This window comes from Bombina bombina, chromosome 2, assembly GCF_027579735.1.
Source record: "Bombina bombina isolate aBomBom1 chromosome 2, aBomBom1.pri, whole genome shotgun sequence".
Classification (NCBI taxonomy): domain Eukaryota; kingdom Metazoa; phylum Chordata; class Amphibia; order Anura; family Bombinatoridae; genus Bombina; species Bombina bombina.
This window is the reverse complement of record NC_069500.1, coordinates 187,276,247-187,291,463: the sequence shown is the minus strand read 5'-3', so window position 1 is coordinate 187,291,463 and position 15,217 is coordinate 187,276,247. Positions and strand designations below refer to the sequence as shown.

At 36.6% G+C, this 15,217-nt stretch overlaps 2 protein-coding genes across 2 annotated transcripts in view; one reads left to right on the top strand and one right to left on the bottom strand.

Annotated features, from left to right (window-relative positions):
- The window catches only part of IQGAP2 (IQ motif containing GTPase activating protein 2), a 373,896-nt gene that overhangs the window by 154,247 nt on the left and 204,432 nt on the right, over nucleotides 1-15,217 (top strand). The window lies entirely within an intron of this gene.
- On the bottom strand, nucleotides 217-10,306 carry F2RL2 (coagulation factor II thrombin receptor like 2). Its single transcript, XM_053701384.1, has 2 exons — nucleotides 10,109-10,306; nucleotides 217-2,844 (listed from the first exon to the last, which is right to left on the bottom strand). The coding sequence occupies exons 1-2, from the start codon at nucleotides 10,161-10,163 to the stop codon at nucleotides 1,778-1,780; spliced, it is 1,122 nt and encodes a 373-aa protein (XP_053557359.1). The 5' UTR covers nucleotides 10,164-10,306; the 3' UTR covers nucleotides 217-1,777.

The following is a 15,217-nucleotide window of genomic DNA, read 5'->3' as shown; positions in this document are numbered from 1 at the left end:
TTACTATGGTAAAGCGTGTACAGCCATAGGACGTGTGTTCTCATTCCCCAGTATGCATCACTTCCTATAGAAAAACACAAATACACAGATTCTCTGCATGTCATGTGTATAGTAGGAACTATCCGTAAAGTGATGTGAATACTGTACAGGTTTGATTTAGACCTAATTAGATATCTTTGTCTTTGCAACATACACAAGAACAATAAATACAGAGCATTTGTACACCATAATATGTTTACTGTGCACCAGGCAGAGATACATAATATACATTCAGAATTGATATTTTAGGCTTACTTTAAATAAATGTTAGAATACCATATATGTCAAAGTTCAAATTAAATAATAATAAGTAATGTCATTTTAATCCTATAAAAATACACATAACATAAAATGCAGCACCTGACTGCTAAAATATACGGTTGCTATATAAAAGCGGCTAGATATAAATGATCTATAAATGCACTTAAAGGGACATTCAACACTTTGAGATTAATATAAACCATTTACGCAAAGTAAAAATCTTTACAATATACGTTCATGATTTATTTTGCCCCCCTTTCATGTAATTTAGCTCTGAAAATTTAGTTTAGTACTGAAAAGAACATTTTAGGCTTCTCAAGGCTAACCCTACTACATAACTTTCCCTAACTGCCTTTAACAGATGACACCTGCGAAATAATGCACTTCATGCTAACATAATGACTGTGGCTAGACTTGTCTGCAGACTCAAGCCCAGATTGGCTCCTCCGAATGAGGCAAATAAATGGTGGGTAGAGTTTAGTTATTTAAAAACAGCTGCAGCAAACACGATATTTGTTTTAAAAATGTTTAGACTTGGTTGATAAGTTATTCTACAGCAACACAACAGAAATGTCTAGTAGTTAAAAGGTGTTTACTTTTTCATTTAATCTTAGGCTTATTTTTTTCTCTGAGTCTGTAGAGCTAATAAACTAATAGTAGTCTGAAAATAGCAAAATAAGTACAAGGAAGAACAAATGCAATGGTGGGAAAGAAGTAATAGATATTAGCTTGAGAGACTGAAAGAAGTGAGCGCATATAAAGATATATTAGTTATAAAGCTGTATGAGAAGTCAGACATTGTCAGCTCATTGGGAAATCTGCCTATTATGTGCATCAGACCAGTATATAGGAGCCCACGACCAATTGTATTTTTATTTTACTCTTATATTATCTTCTGTATTTGAAATTGAACTAAGTATATTTGCTTACTGTACATATTTCACATAATTTGCTATGGCTAAATACTATATTTTTAGATTCAGAACTCTAGACAGCACTTTTTTTATTGGTGGATGAATTTATCCACCAATCAGCAAGAACAACCCAGGTTGTTCACAAAAAATGGTCCGGCATCTAAACTTACATTCTTGCTTTTCAAATAAAGATACCATGAGAAGGAAGAAAATTTGATAAAAGGAGTAAATTAGAAATTTGCTTAAAATTCCATGCTCTATCTGAATCATGAAAGAAAAAAATTGGGATCAGTGTCCCTTTAATAGATTCATCTCAAAGTTTATATATGAGCACTTTCATATATTACATGATATTTTTGCGCTATATACAAATGTTTATTTGGCACTATTAGAATCACTACATAAAAAATAAAACGCATACTAGATTCTAGTTCCATTTTTCTTATTTCCACGGTAACTGAAACAAAGTATCAACTACTTGAAAATAATCAAATCTGTCCAGCAGATGGTGCTAACTCTCAAATATTAAAACTACAGACAAGTTGAAGCTTGTATGCTATAACTCAAAGTCTTATAATTGTAACATAGTTTTTAGTTGGGTTAGTTACTTTGGACATAAGGAAATAGAGAAATGGGTCCAGGCAGCTGTTTAAACTACTCATACAGAGAGCCATCAAATACCAGCTGTAGGTGTAATCTGTGTTGCTATAATGTAACCTGACTTGGTGAATAATGAGAATAATGTTACTTGGTGTGAAACAAATTGAAAATATGGCAAGGAGAAGTATGGTGACCTTTAAATACCAGAACCTTTTCTGATCATGTGTTCCCAAAGCACGAATGATTGAGAAATAACAGAAAGTGACTATAGAAAACGGAACCAGAAATCCAAATACTGCCAACAGCAAGAAATAATAGAACTGAAATGTGCCCCCAGCAGAGTCCAAAACATCATGGCAGGAGTTTATGTCCAACTGTTTCAAGTAATAGGTCTGTTTAGTGGTGAAAAACGGGATCATGTACATGAGAACTGTCACCCACACTAGCGCACACATTAGGATTGCAAGGTTTCTTTTTGGTAAGCTCCGGTACACGAAGGGATGAACAATGGCGATGTAGCGGCTGATACTGATGCATGTAAGGAGCAGGATAGAGCAATACATGTTACCGTAGAAGAAACTGGTGGTGGCTCGGCACATTGCTTCTCCAAATATCCAGTGATTGCCATTTAGATGGTACACAATCTTAAATGGCAGCATCAGGCAAAAAAGTAGATCTGAAATAGCCAAACTTGTGTAAAATATTGCTGTACATACCGATCGGACGCGGTAAAACAGCATCCATAGTATAATGGCATTGGCTGGTAAACCGATAAGTACAACCACAGTATAAATCACTGGAATCAGCTTAGTACTTATTGGGCTCCTCAAGAACAACATGGTAGAATTATTCACTTTCAGGCCACTACCATGTGACCCTGCAGAATTTCGACTAACGTCCATTGTGGCTCTTTTCGTACTTTCTTTAACATTGTTAAAGAGTGAGTCATTAGTAGAAACAAGGCCACGGAAACTCTTTGGATTAATTACATATTCAGATGTATTCGTTTGCAGTTTATGCTTTGATTTGTCTGCATAAAAAAAAAAAAAACAGTTAGTTAAATACTGAAAGATACTTGTTAAAGTTGTAAAATTAAATCGGACATTGCTGACACAGATTTTGCTATTGCCATAAGACTTTTCTAAGAATTTGTTAAAGGGACAGTAAACACCTTGTAATTTCTGTAGTATTGCTATAAAATAACATACCAGCAAAATCTAAACATTTTTCAAACCAATTAACATCGTGTTTGCTTCAATTGTTTTTCAGTAGCCACACGACTTGCCTTATTTGGAAGAGCCAATCCAGACTTTAGCATTAGCCTTGAGAAGCCTGCACTGTGCATTTATAAAAAAAAAGGGGGAACAAGTAAATAATGAAAGTTTTTTTTACTATGATTTAACTAAACTTTTATATTAAAATCTCAAGATCTTTATTGCCCCTTTAAGCCCGCACTTCAGAAGGAAATATGGGCAGATTTGCTGGACCCTTTGGTTCTGTCTTTCTATCTGCCATCAAGTTCAGTGAGTTTTCTCACTGTGAATCTTGTTCCTTTTATGGAAATTTGACTTATAATTCTTTTCATGGTATGATATCCAAAGATGTTATTTTGTGTGGGGGTTTTTGATCAGATATTATGTGTCTCAATCTTGAATATTCTTCTATTCTTACTAAAATCATTGCAAATCACGTTTTAGCTATTAAATAGTGCATCCTGCGTGTGTCCATTTTTTGGTTTGATATATTTGTGATCCTTTTTAAAGGGATAGAAAGGTCAAAAATGAAATGTGCATGAGTGTATTTCAGTTTAAAATATTTGCACTTTTACAATATACTTCTATTAGAAAAAATGCTTCTAGTGAAAGATATGACTGTTTTTCTGTGGGACATGCAACTATCCTGTGAGGGCGCATACACCAGTATTCAAACAGCATGCCTGGTCAGAGAGCTGGCAGTGTGTATTGCTTCTGAAGACATCTGTACCATACAAGCCACCGCTGACTCTCTGAGCAGGCATGGTGTGTGAATACTGGTGCACGGCCCTCACAGGATATTTGTGTATGCTGCAGAAAATCAGTAATAACTTTTACTAGAAGCATTTTTGCTAATAGAAGTGTATTGAAAAAATGCTTATATTTTAAATTAAAATGCACCTATGCACATCTCGTTTTTTATCTTTCTATCCCTTTAAAGGCACAGTAAAGTCAAAATTAAACTTTTGTAATTCGGATAGAGCATGCAATTTTAACCCCTTAATGACCACAGCACTTTTCCATTTTCTGTCCGTTTGGGACCAAGGCTATTTTTACATTTTTGCGGTGTTTGTGTTTAGCTGTAATTTTCCTCTTACTCATTTACTGTACCCACACATATTATATACCGTTTTTCTCTCCATTAAATGGACTTTCTAAAGATACCATTATTTTCATCATATCTTATAATTTACTATAAAAAAATTATAAAATATGAGGAAAAATTGAAAAAAAAATACACTTTTTCTAACTTTGACCCCCAAAATCTGTTACATATCTACAACCACCAAAAAACACCTATGCTAAATAGTTTCTAAATTTTGTCCTGAGTTTAGAAATACCCAATGTTTACATGTTCTTTGCTTTTTTTGCAAGTTATAGGGCCATAAATACAAATAGCACTTTGCTATTTCCAAACCATTTTTTTTTTCAAAATTAGCGCTAGTTACATTGGAACACTGATATCTTTCAGGAATCTCTGAATATCCATTGACATGTATATATTTTTTTTTAGTAGACAACCCAAAGTATTGATCTAGGCCCATTTTGGTATATTTCATGCCACCATTTCACCGCCAAATGCGATCAAATAAAAAAAATTGTTCATTTTTTCACAAATTTCTTCACAAACTTTAGGTTTCTCACTGAAATTATTTACAAACAGCTTGTGAAATTATGGCACAAATGGTTGTAAATTCTTCTCTGGGATCCCCTTTGTTCATAAATAGCAGACTTATATGGCTTTGGTGTTGCTTTTTGGTAATTAGAAGGCCACTAAATGCCACTGCGCACCACACGTGTATTATGCCCAGCAGTGAAGGGGTTAATTAGGGAGCATGTAGGGAGCTTTTTGGGGTAATTTTAGCTTTAGTGTAGTGTAGTAGACAACCCCAAGTATTGATCTAGGCCCATTTTGGTATATTTCATGCCACCATTTCACCGCCAAATGCGATCAAATAAAAAAAAAACATTAAATTTTTCACAATTTTAGGTTTCTCACTGAAATCATTTACAAACAGCTTGTGCAGTTATGGCACAAATGGTTGTAAATGCTTCTCTGGGATCCCCTTTGTTCAGAAATAGCAGACATATATGGCTTTGGCGTTGCTTTTTGGTATTTAGAAGGCCGCTAAATGCCGCTGCGCATCACACGTGTATTATGGCTAGCAGTGATGGGGTTAATTAGGTAGCTTGTAGGGAGCTTGCAGGGTTAATATCACATTTAGTATAGAGCTCAGCCTCCCACCTGAAACATCAGACCCCCTGATCCCTCCCAAACAGCTCTCTTCCCTCCCCCACCCCAGAATTGTCCCCGCCATCTTAAGTACTGGCAGAAAGTCTGCCAGTACTAAAATAAAAGCTATATTTGTTGTTTTTTTGTGGGGTTTTTTTAAAGCATATTTACATATGCTGCTGTATACTATCCCCCCCTTAGCCCCCAACCTCACTGATCCCCCCCAAACAGCACTATAACTCTCCCACTCTAACTTAATCTGTGCCATCTTGGGTACTGGCAGCTGTCTGCCAGTACCCATTTTAGAAGAAAACATGGGTTTTTTTTAAATTTTTATTAAAATTTTCTGTAGTGTAGCTTCCCCCCATACAAAACCAACCCCCCACCCCTCCGCGATCTCTTTTTGTGCTTTTGCACAAACAAGATTTGGGCATTTTTTCATTTTCCGTAGTGTAGCGGTTCCCACCCGCTCCCGCCCCGTGCACGCGCCCGCCCGCCAACCTCCGTGCACGCGCGCGCCCCCTAACATCCCACCTCCGATCCCGCCCCCCCCTTGATCTCACAGGACACACCGATGGCCACCCACCTGCCTCCCAAGTCGGCTCCCACCCACCAACGATACCGGCCATCGATGTCCGGTGCAGAGAGGGCCACAGAGTGGCTCTCTCTGCATCGGATGGCCATGTAAGGTAATTGCAGTATGCCTCCATATCGAGGCATCACTGCAATAACCGGAAAGCAGCAGGATCGCTTCCAGCTGCTTTCCACACCGAGGACGTGCAGGGTACGTCCTCAGGCGTTAACTGCCTTTTTTTTGAGGACGTACCCTGCACGTCCTCGGTCATTAAGGGGTTAAACAACTTTCCAATTTACTTACATTATTCAATTTGATTTTTTCTCTTGGGATCCTTTGTTTAGGATTAAAACTAGGTTTGCTAAGAGGAGCTCAGGAGAGTGCACGTGTCTTAAGCAGTCTATGGGCTAAATTACAAGTCGTGCCCTATCTGTTTTGCACAATCAATATCTGTTTTATCATGGCTGTATTGCAAGTTGAAAGTAAATACAAGTGCGTGAGCGCAAGTACGATTTACACTCATCATTCATTTTTAATAAAGTGTTTAACTGTTTATTTACTGTAAACATTTCACATTCCAATGTGAATTAACCTATTCCAATAAGGGAATATGTTCTCTGTATTTTTAAATAGATATTCATCTTTATTTAGATATATATATATATATATATATATATAGAGAGAGAGAGAGAGAGAGAGAGAGAGAGAGAGAGAGAGAGAGAGAGAGAGAGAGAGAGAGAGAGAGAGAGGAGAGAGAGAGATAGATATGTATATATATATATATATATATATATATATTCTACAAAAAAATCATACATATATAAGTATTTTATGAATAAGTAGAACATATTCTGTTATGTGAAGGGCTTTGGAATGTAAAATATTCAAAAACAAATTATATCGGGTTAGTGCACTTAAGAATATGCAATCGAGGTTGTGCAAGAGTAGGGTGTTTTCCCACTTTTCTTGCTCCAATGACTTCTATGGAGGGATAGATTAACACGGTTGCGATATTCTAACTTTGGCTTTTTGCACACGTCGGGTTAGCTCTTGTGTGAAAACTTTTTATTTTCAACTTGTAGTACGAGAACTACTCATCGCGCAGATCATTTTTATTTCTAGCGCTGTTAACACACAAACGCTAGCAATAAATAGAGATCCACTCGTAATCTAGCCAGCAGTGTTTTAAACTATGTATAACATTGCTATAAACAATTTTTCAAACACTGCTGCCAGGTGGCTAAAGACACGTGCACGCTCCTGAGCTCACTTCGGATTACTCTTTAACAAAATTAATAATGGAAGCAAATTGGAAAGTTCTAGTTAACCCATTTAAGTTTCGTTTTGACGTTACTGTCTCTCTAACTTTTCATTGTTATTGAATTTCTGTGATCTGAAGTTATCATCTTCAGCTATGTGAATATCAGGTTTGCAAAATACTTTATTATTATTATTATTGATACTTGATTGTGTTTTTGTTTGTAACATTTTTTTCTGCTGTGGAATTAGTTGATTTCTACAAGTGAAATGCAGTGTAAGATTCTCTCGATCAGCAGGAGATATAAACATACAGTAACACCCTCTACCCACTTGATCCCTGCAAAAGCTATCCTGTATATTGACTATGCTTACAGCGCTGCGGAATCTGTTGGCGCTCTACAAATACCGGATAATAATAACACGTCATGGGACGGCAACAGGAATATCATATGGACCAATATATAAAGGCTTCATGAGCTGCCCTGTAATAGGACCTACATAGAGCTGCAACAACTAATCGGCATAATCGATAATAATCGATTATGAAAATAGTTGTAAACGAATCTCATAATCGATTAGTTGGTCTGTGCATGGCACCAGCTTCTTAACTCCAATGAGCTCCTGCACATGGTATTGTGTTTTATGGTTATGCCTTTAGCCTAATAGACATCTACTGACATTTCACTTTTTCAGGACACTAAGTTTCTTTTTAAGTTTACAACAGAAAAAAAATAGGAGTCATAATTTGGATTGTTTATATTAAATCGGGTGATTTGGGACTATGCTTTGCATGATATACTGCCAAGCTTGTTATTTACACCTAGCCCTAGATTGATGGCATGTTATATGAATTGATGTCACTATTACCTGTTTACACAATTTGTAGTGGATCGCTTGCTATTGCTGATTATATGTTCTCGATAGATAAATGTGTAAGGCTGTGTCCTGTTACTGATATATAGGGGCCGATTTACTAACTGTCGGACTGACATGATCCGATGTAACGATCATGTCTGCCCGACATCGCTGAATGCCGACAGCATATGGACACGTTGACATTTTTGCATTTCAATGCACAGTTTCTGAAATAGTGAATAACAGAATGTTATAAACAGTTGTAGTCAACCTATTACTAGTTCTACCTCTTTCCAGTTTGTGATTTTGATTTGCTTAATTATAAAAATTTGTTCTGCTGCTTAAATAATTGGACCAACAGTTGTAAAGTTTTAGTCTGAAGTTTATATTTATAACATTCAGTATGTGAATTTTACTTTAAATATAGTAAAAATGATTTATTTATTTTTTATCCGATTAGTCGATTAATCGAAAAAATAATCGGCCAATTATTCGATTATGAAAATAATCGTTAGTTGCAGCCCTAGACCTACAATAGAGTAAATGAGGGGTAGAGAGTGACTGCAGTTATCTTGTGGCGTAACATAGAGGAATTGTGTTGCCCTTAGGCTTCTAGTTGGTCTAAGCTTATGAACAGTCAGAAATGTTGTAGCTTGTTTAAAGGGACGTGAAACCCAAAATGTTTCTTTCATGATTCATATAGAACATACGATTTTAAACAACTACCCCATTTATTTCTATTGTCTAATTTGGTTTGTTCTCTTGGTGTTCTTTGCTGAACAAAAACTGGGTAGGAGCAGCAATACGCTACTGGGAGCTAGCTGGTGATTAGTGGCTGCACATATATGCCTTTTTTCATTGGCTCACTTGATGTGTTCAGCTAGCTCCCGGCCATGCATTTCTAGATATGCTTTCCAACCATGGATACGAAGGGGAAAAAAAATTGGGTCACAGAAATAAATTGGAAGTTTCTATCTATATCATAAAAGCTTAATCTTTGACTTAGGTGTCCGTGTCTGTTTTTCCCCCTTTTTTTTTATGTGTGCATTTTATACAGGTAATAAACTTAATTAAAACAAACTAAAAAGAACTTGAATCACAATAGTTCGGCCTGACCTCCACTCCTTCGTATAGTAACAATGTAATTCCCATTCTGCATGCGTGAAATTGTATGTGTAATTCTTGTTTCCGGTTATAAATGAATCTCATAAACAATATGGCATAAAAGAAAATACTATGCTGTGATGTTTCTATATTTACAGACTTCCTTTTTTATTGAGCATACATTTAGATTATGGATATTTAAGTTAAATGAGAAATTAACAGATGAAAACCTGACAATGTACACAAAATATATATTGTTTGTATCAGAAACACACAAGAAATTAAAAAAATCAGTTTATCAGATACTTTATAAAGTTATCGTTTAAATCAATGTCAGAATAGCCAAACAAGGAAGAAAAGCAATCACATTTTAACTCTTTATTTAATATCTAGTCTTATTGCTGATTGTATATATATATATATATATATATATATATATATATATATATATATACAGTATATATATATACATATGCACATAGTGTTCCAAAAGAAAACCTAAATCTGCTGCCTGGTCGTCTTCCTTGTAATATCACGCAAATCATATATACATTTTTTTTAGAAGATAATATAGTACAACTAGAATATCTTGTATTACGGGATTCTATAAAACAACCGCATATCTCTATTCTGTAGTGTGATCAGTCTTCCTAGTACTTGTTTACAATTATTTTTATGGCCATAATTTATTTCTAGGAGTGTCTGTTTTGTAGAAGAAAAAAAAATAACTGTATTTTATTTATATATATAAATAACGTCTTTGGATATCATACCATGAAAAGAATTATAAGTCAAATTTCCATAAAAGGAACAAGATTCACAGTGAGAAAACTCACTGAACTTGATGGCAGATAGAAAGACAGATTTTGACAGTTGATAAGAACCAAAGGGTCCAGCAAATCTGCCCATATTTCCTTCTGAAGTGCGGGCTTAAAGGGGAAGTAAAGATCTTGAGATTTTAATATAAAAGTTTAGTTAAATCATAGTAAAAAAACACCCAAACCAATGAACTTACCTTTACGACAGAAAACATCCACTGATAAAAGAATCAGAACCAGCAGGACTTTCATGTTGGTTTCTTATTCAATACGTGATCCTTTTAGACATTTCACTCAGCAGTATAGCACCTTCCTATTTAAACAAAGGTTGGTAGAAGCTCCCGTGTCGGCCCCATGCCCCTAGTCTGCTTTCTGAGCTGTGCTCCCTGATAGAAATACACAAGACTCAACAAAGCTGCAAGCAGGAAGAGGGATTTCCCTGACTTCTTAAAGGAATACTGCCCTGCTAAATAGATAGGTATTCTCAAAGTGAAAGTGGACCACACACATCTGAACACTGAATAGGGTAGTGGTTAACTGGTAGTATAATTTAAAACACTTCTTTGGACCATTTGGTTTGTTTCTTTAAAATTGAATAAATATTACAGAATGGAAATGGATTTAAAAAAAAGTAAACAGCGGTAGAACAAAGTGCAACATAATCTAAGGCAATCACTTAGTATATAGTATTTTTATTTTATTTTTCTTATTCTTAAAGCACCAACATAATGCAGAGCTTTGGGATATTGATCATGGTACAGTGTTGAAAACATAGCAAAATAAATGTTTATGACAGAAATGCCCAGATTGTCATTTGAAACAAAAAAAAAATAGTTACATTAACCAAAAATGATTACAAGCGTTGTTGCTTATCAGCGGCTGCAAATCACAATTGTCCAACATGTTCCAATATAAGTTGAATAAAAACTTTAAAAATGAAATTCAACAGAATATATGTGCACATATATATATATATATTTATTTTTTCCGCTGCCTTCAGAAAAGCTAAAGTGCATTCCATACATGCTGCGCAGTGTTTGATATTTGCATGAGCTTTCCTGTGTATCTGTCCTTAATTGGTTACAACAAAAGAGAAAGAAAAACAATATTCAATAGGCTTTTCAAGGAATGCAATTCCTTAACTGCAAAACAAAATAATACTTTGAAATGCTTTTAAAACATTTATTTTATATGCATCTTTTGCAGTTACGCATGTATAAAATATGAATTTAATATCTCTTTAAATACTCTTTCGCTGATAGGGAAACCTCCAATAGCCAAACAAAAACAAAGTTGGCTTATTTAAAGGGACAACAAGCACTGAGATTGTAACATAAAATGTTTAATACGTAGTAAAAAAAACCCAAAAACTTTGCATTATTTATTTTTTACTTTTACCTTGAAGTGATGGTAAATCCGTAATGTTTGTGATATTTTAGAGGAAGATTAATCTGTTGTAATGAAGTTGCACTATAACTTACTTTTTAATATAGATATGAAATTCGAATACCTCTTGCTCCGCCGCCTACTTCAAAAGTAATTTTTTTCTGTGAGCTAATGGTTTAAATTGTTGCCCAATCATCACTATAGCTCCAACAAAATGTGCACAAAGGGGAAAGCGCTGATTGGAGAACAGTTCAAACCTGTGGATCACAGAAAAATCGACTTTTGTAAGTGGGTGTCAGAGCGCGGTGAATTTGAGTTTCGTATCTACATTAAAAAGTAAGTTATAGTGCAACTTCATTACAACTGATGAATTCAACTCCATCTAAAATATCACTGACATTCCGGATCTATTTTCTCTTGTTAAGTGTATCCAGTCCACGGATCATCCATTACTTATGGAATATATTCTCCTTCCCAACAGGAAGTTGCAAGAGTCCACCCACAGCAAAGCTGCTATATAGCTCCTCCCCTAACTGCCATATTCAGTCATTCTCTTGCAAGCCTCAACATAGATAGGAGGTCGTGAGAGTCTGTGGTGATTTATACTTAGTTTATTCTTCAATCAAAAGTTTGTTATTTTTAAATGGCACCGGAGTGTGCTGTTTATCTCAGGCAGTATTTGGAAGAAGAATCTGCCTGCGTTTTTCTATGATCTTAGCAGACGTAACTGAGATCCATTTGCTGTTCTCACACATTCTGAGGAGTGAGGTACTTCAGAGGGGGAATGGCGTGCAGGTTTTCCTGCAGATAAGGTATGTGCAGTAAAATATTTTTCTAGGAATGGAATTGACTAAGAAAATACTGCTGATACCGAAGTAATGTAAGTAAAGCCTTAAATGCAGCGATAGCGACTGGTATCAGGCTTATTAATAGAGATACATACTCTTATAAAAATGTGTTTTAAAACGTTTGCTGGCATGTTTAATCGTTTTTTTTTTTTAACGTACATTGGTGATAACACTGTAATGTTGGTATAGCCTTAAATGCAGTAAAAGCGACTGGTATCAGGCTTATTAATAGAGATACATACTCTTGTAAAAATGTGTTTTAAAACGTTTGCTGGCATGTTTAATCGTTTTTTAACATATGTTTGGTGATAAAACTTATTGGGGCCTAAGTTTTTTCCACATGGCTGGCTTAAATTTTGCATAGAAACAGTTAACTGAAGCCTCCCACTGTTGTAATATGAGTGGGAGGGGCCTAATGTAGCGCTTTTTTGCGCAGTTAAAATTACAAAATGAATTATCCAGATTCCCTCAGCAGTCCCATGAATACTACAGGACATTTCTAAAGGGCTAAAAAGACTTCCAAAATCGTTTATAGGGAAGGTAATCCACAGCTCTGCTGTGGCAGTTTTGTTGTGTCTGTTTTTAAAAAAACGTCTGTCGTTTTTTTGATCTGTTTTTTGCATTAAGGGGTTAATCATCCATTTGCAAGTGGGTGCAATGCTCTGTTACCTTATTACATGTACTGTAAAAATTTCGTTTGATTTACTGCCTTTTTTCACTGTTTTTCAAATTTTGACAAAATTTGTTTCTCTTAAAGGCACAGTAACGTTTTATATATTTGCTTGTTAACTTGATTTAAAGTGTTTTCCAAGCTTATTAGTCTCATTATTAGTCTGTTCTAACATGTCTGACATAGAGGAAGCTCTGTGTTCATTATGTTTTAAGGCCATGGTGGAACCCCATCTTAGAATGTGTACCAGATGTACTGATTTCATGTTAAACAATAAAGATCATTTTTTGTCTTTAAAAACATTATCACCAGAGGATTCTGTCGTGGGGGTAGTTATGCTGACTAACTCTCCCCACGTGTCAGACCTTTTGACTCCCGCTTTAGGGACTCACGCTCAAATGGCGCCAAGTACATCAAGGGCACCCATAGCGTTTATTTTACCAGGGGATTCTGTCGAGGGGAAAGTTATGCCGATTAACTCTCCCCACGTGTCAGACCCTTCGACTCCCGCTTCAGGGACTCACGCTCAAATGGCGCCAAGTACATCAAGGGCGTCCATAGCGTTTATTTTACAAGACATGGCAAAGGTGGTGAATAATACTCTGGCATCAGTATTAGTCAGACTACCTGAAATTAAAGGAAAGCAGTTAGCTCTGGGGGTAGATACAGAGCATACAGACGCTTTAAGAACCATGTATGATACTACCTCACAATATGCTTAGTCTGTGGGTGATTTTTTTTGACTCAGGGAAGATGATTTAACCTGATTCTGATATTTCTACATTTAAAATTTATGCTTGAGAACCTCCACTTGTTGCTCAGGGAGGCTTTGGCTGCTCTGAATGAATGTGTACAATCGCAGGGCCAGAGAAATTGTGTAGACTGGATAAATAATATGCAGTGCCGGTGTGTACTGATGTTTTGTTTTTCCAATACCTAAAGAGGTTTACTAAAAATTTTTTTTAATAAGGAATGGGATAGACCAGGTGTGCCGTTCTCTTCCCCTCCTATTTTTTAGAAGAATGTTTTCTAATAGTTACCACCACGGGACTTCTGGCAGACAGTTCCTAAGGTGGAGAGAAGAGTTTCTACTCTAGCTAAGCGTACCACTACCTCTGGCGAGGACAGTTGTGCTTTTTAGATCCAATGGATAAAAAATGTTTATTCAACAGGGTTTTATCCTGCAGCCCCTTGCATACATTGCTTCTGTCACTGCTGCTGCGGCGTTCTGGGTTGAGTCTCTTGATGAGGCTTTACAGTTAGCGACTCCATTGGATGAATATATTTGACAAGCTTATGCTAGCCAATTCCTTTGTTTTCTGATGCCTTTGTTCATTTGACTAGACTAACGGCTAAGAATTCTGTTTTTTACTATACTGGCGCGCAGAGCGCTATGGCTTATATCATGGTCAGCTGTCGTGACTTTAATAAATAAGCTACTTAACTTCCCTTCAAGGGGCAGACCCTATTCGGGCCTGGTTTGAAGGAGATTATTGCTTATATCACTGGAGGAAAAGGTCATGCCCTTCCTCAGGATAGGAATCAAGGGCCAAAAGAGGTCTAATTTTCGTGCCTTTTAAAACTTCAGGGCAGGTGTGGCATCCACTTCCTCTAAGGCAAAACAAGAGGGAATTTTTGCTCAGTCCAAGGCGGTCTGGAGACAATTGGACCTGGAACAAAGATAAGCAGGCCAAGGAGCCTGCTGCTGCCTCTAAGGCAGCATGAAGGAACGGACCCCTATCCGGTAACGGATCCTATAGGGGGCAGACTTTCATTCTTCGCCCGGGCGTGGGCAAGAGATGCCCAGGATCCCTAGGCATTGGAATTTATATCCCAGAGATATCTTCTGGATTTCAAAGATTCCCCCCCAAAAAAAGGGGAGATTTCGTCTCACAATTATCTGCAAACCAGATAAAGAAGGAGGCATTCTTACATTGTGTACGAGATCCATCCAGTTCCAAGAGAGGAACAGGGACAGAGTTTTTACTAAAATCTGTTTGTGGTTCCCAAGGTGAGGGAACCTTCAGACCTATTTTGGATCTAAAGATCTTAAACAAATTCCTCAGAATTCCGTCATTTAAGATGGAAACTATTCGTACCATCTTAACTATGATCCAGGAGAGTCAATAGAGGACTACAATGGATTTGAAGGATGCTTTTCCTCACATTGTGATGCATAAAGATCACCTTCGTTTTTCAGGTTTGCATTTCTAGACAGGCATTACCAGTTTGTAGCTCTTTCCTTTGGGATATCTACAGCCCCAAGAATCTTTATGGAGGTTCTGGGGTCGCTTTGGCGGTCCTTAGGCCGCGGGGCATAGAAGTGGCCCCTTAGTTAGACGACATCCTGATACAGGCATCAAACATCCAAATTGCCAAGTCTCATACGGATGTAGTACTGG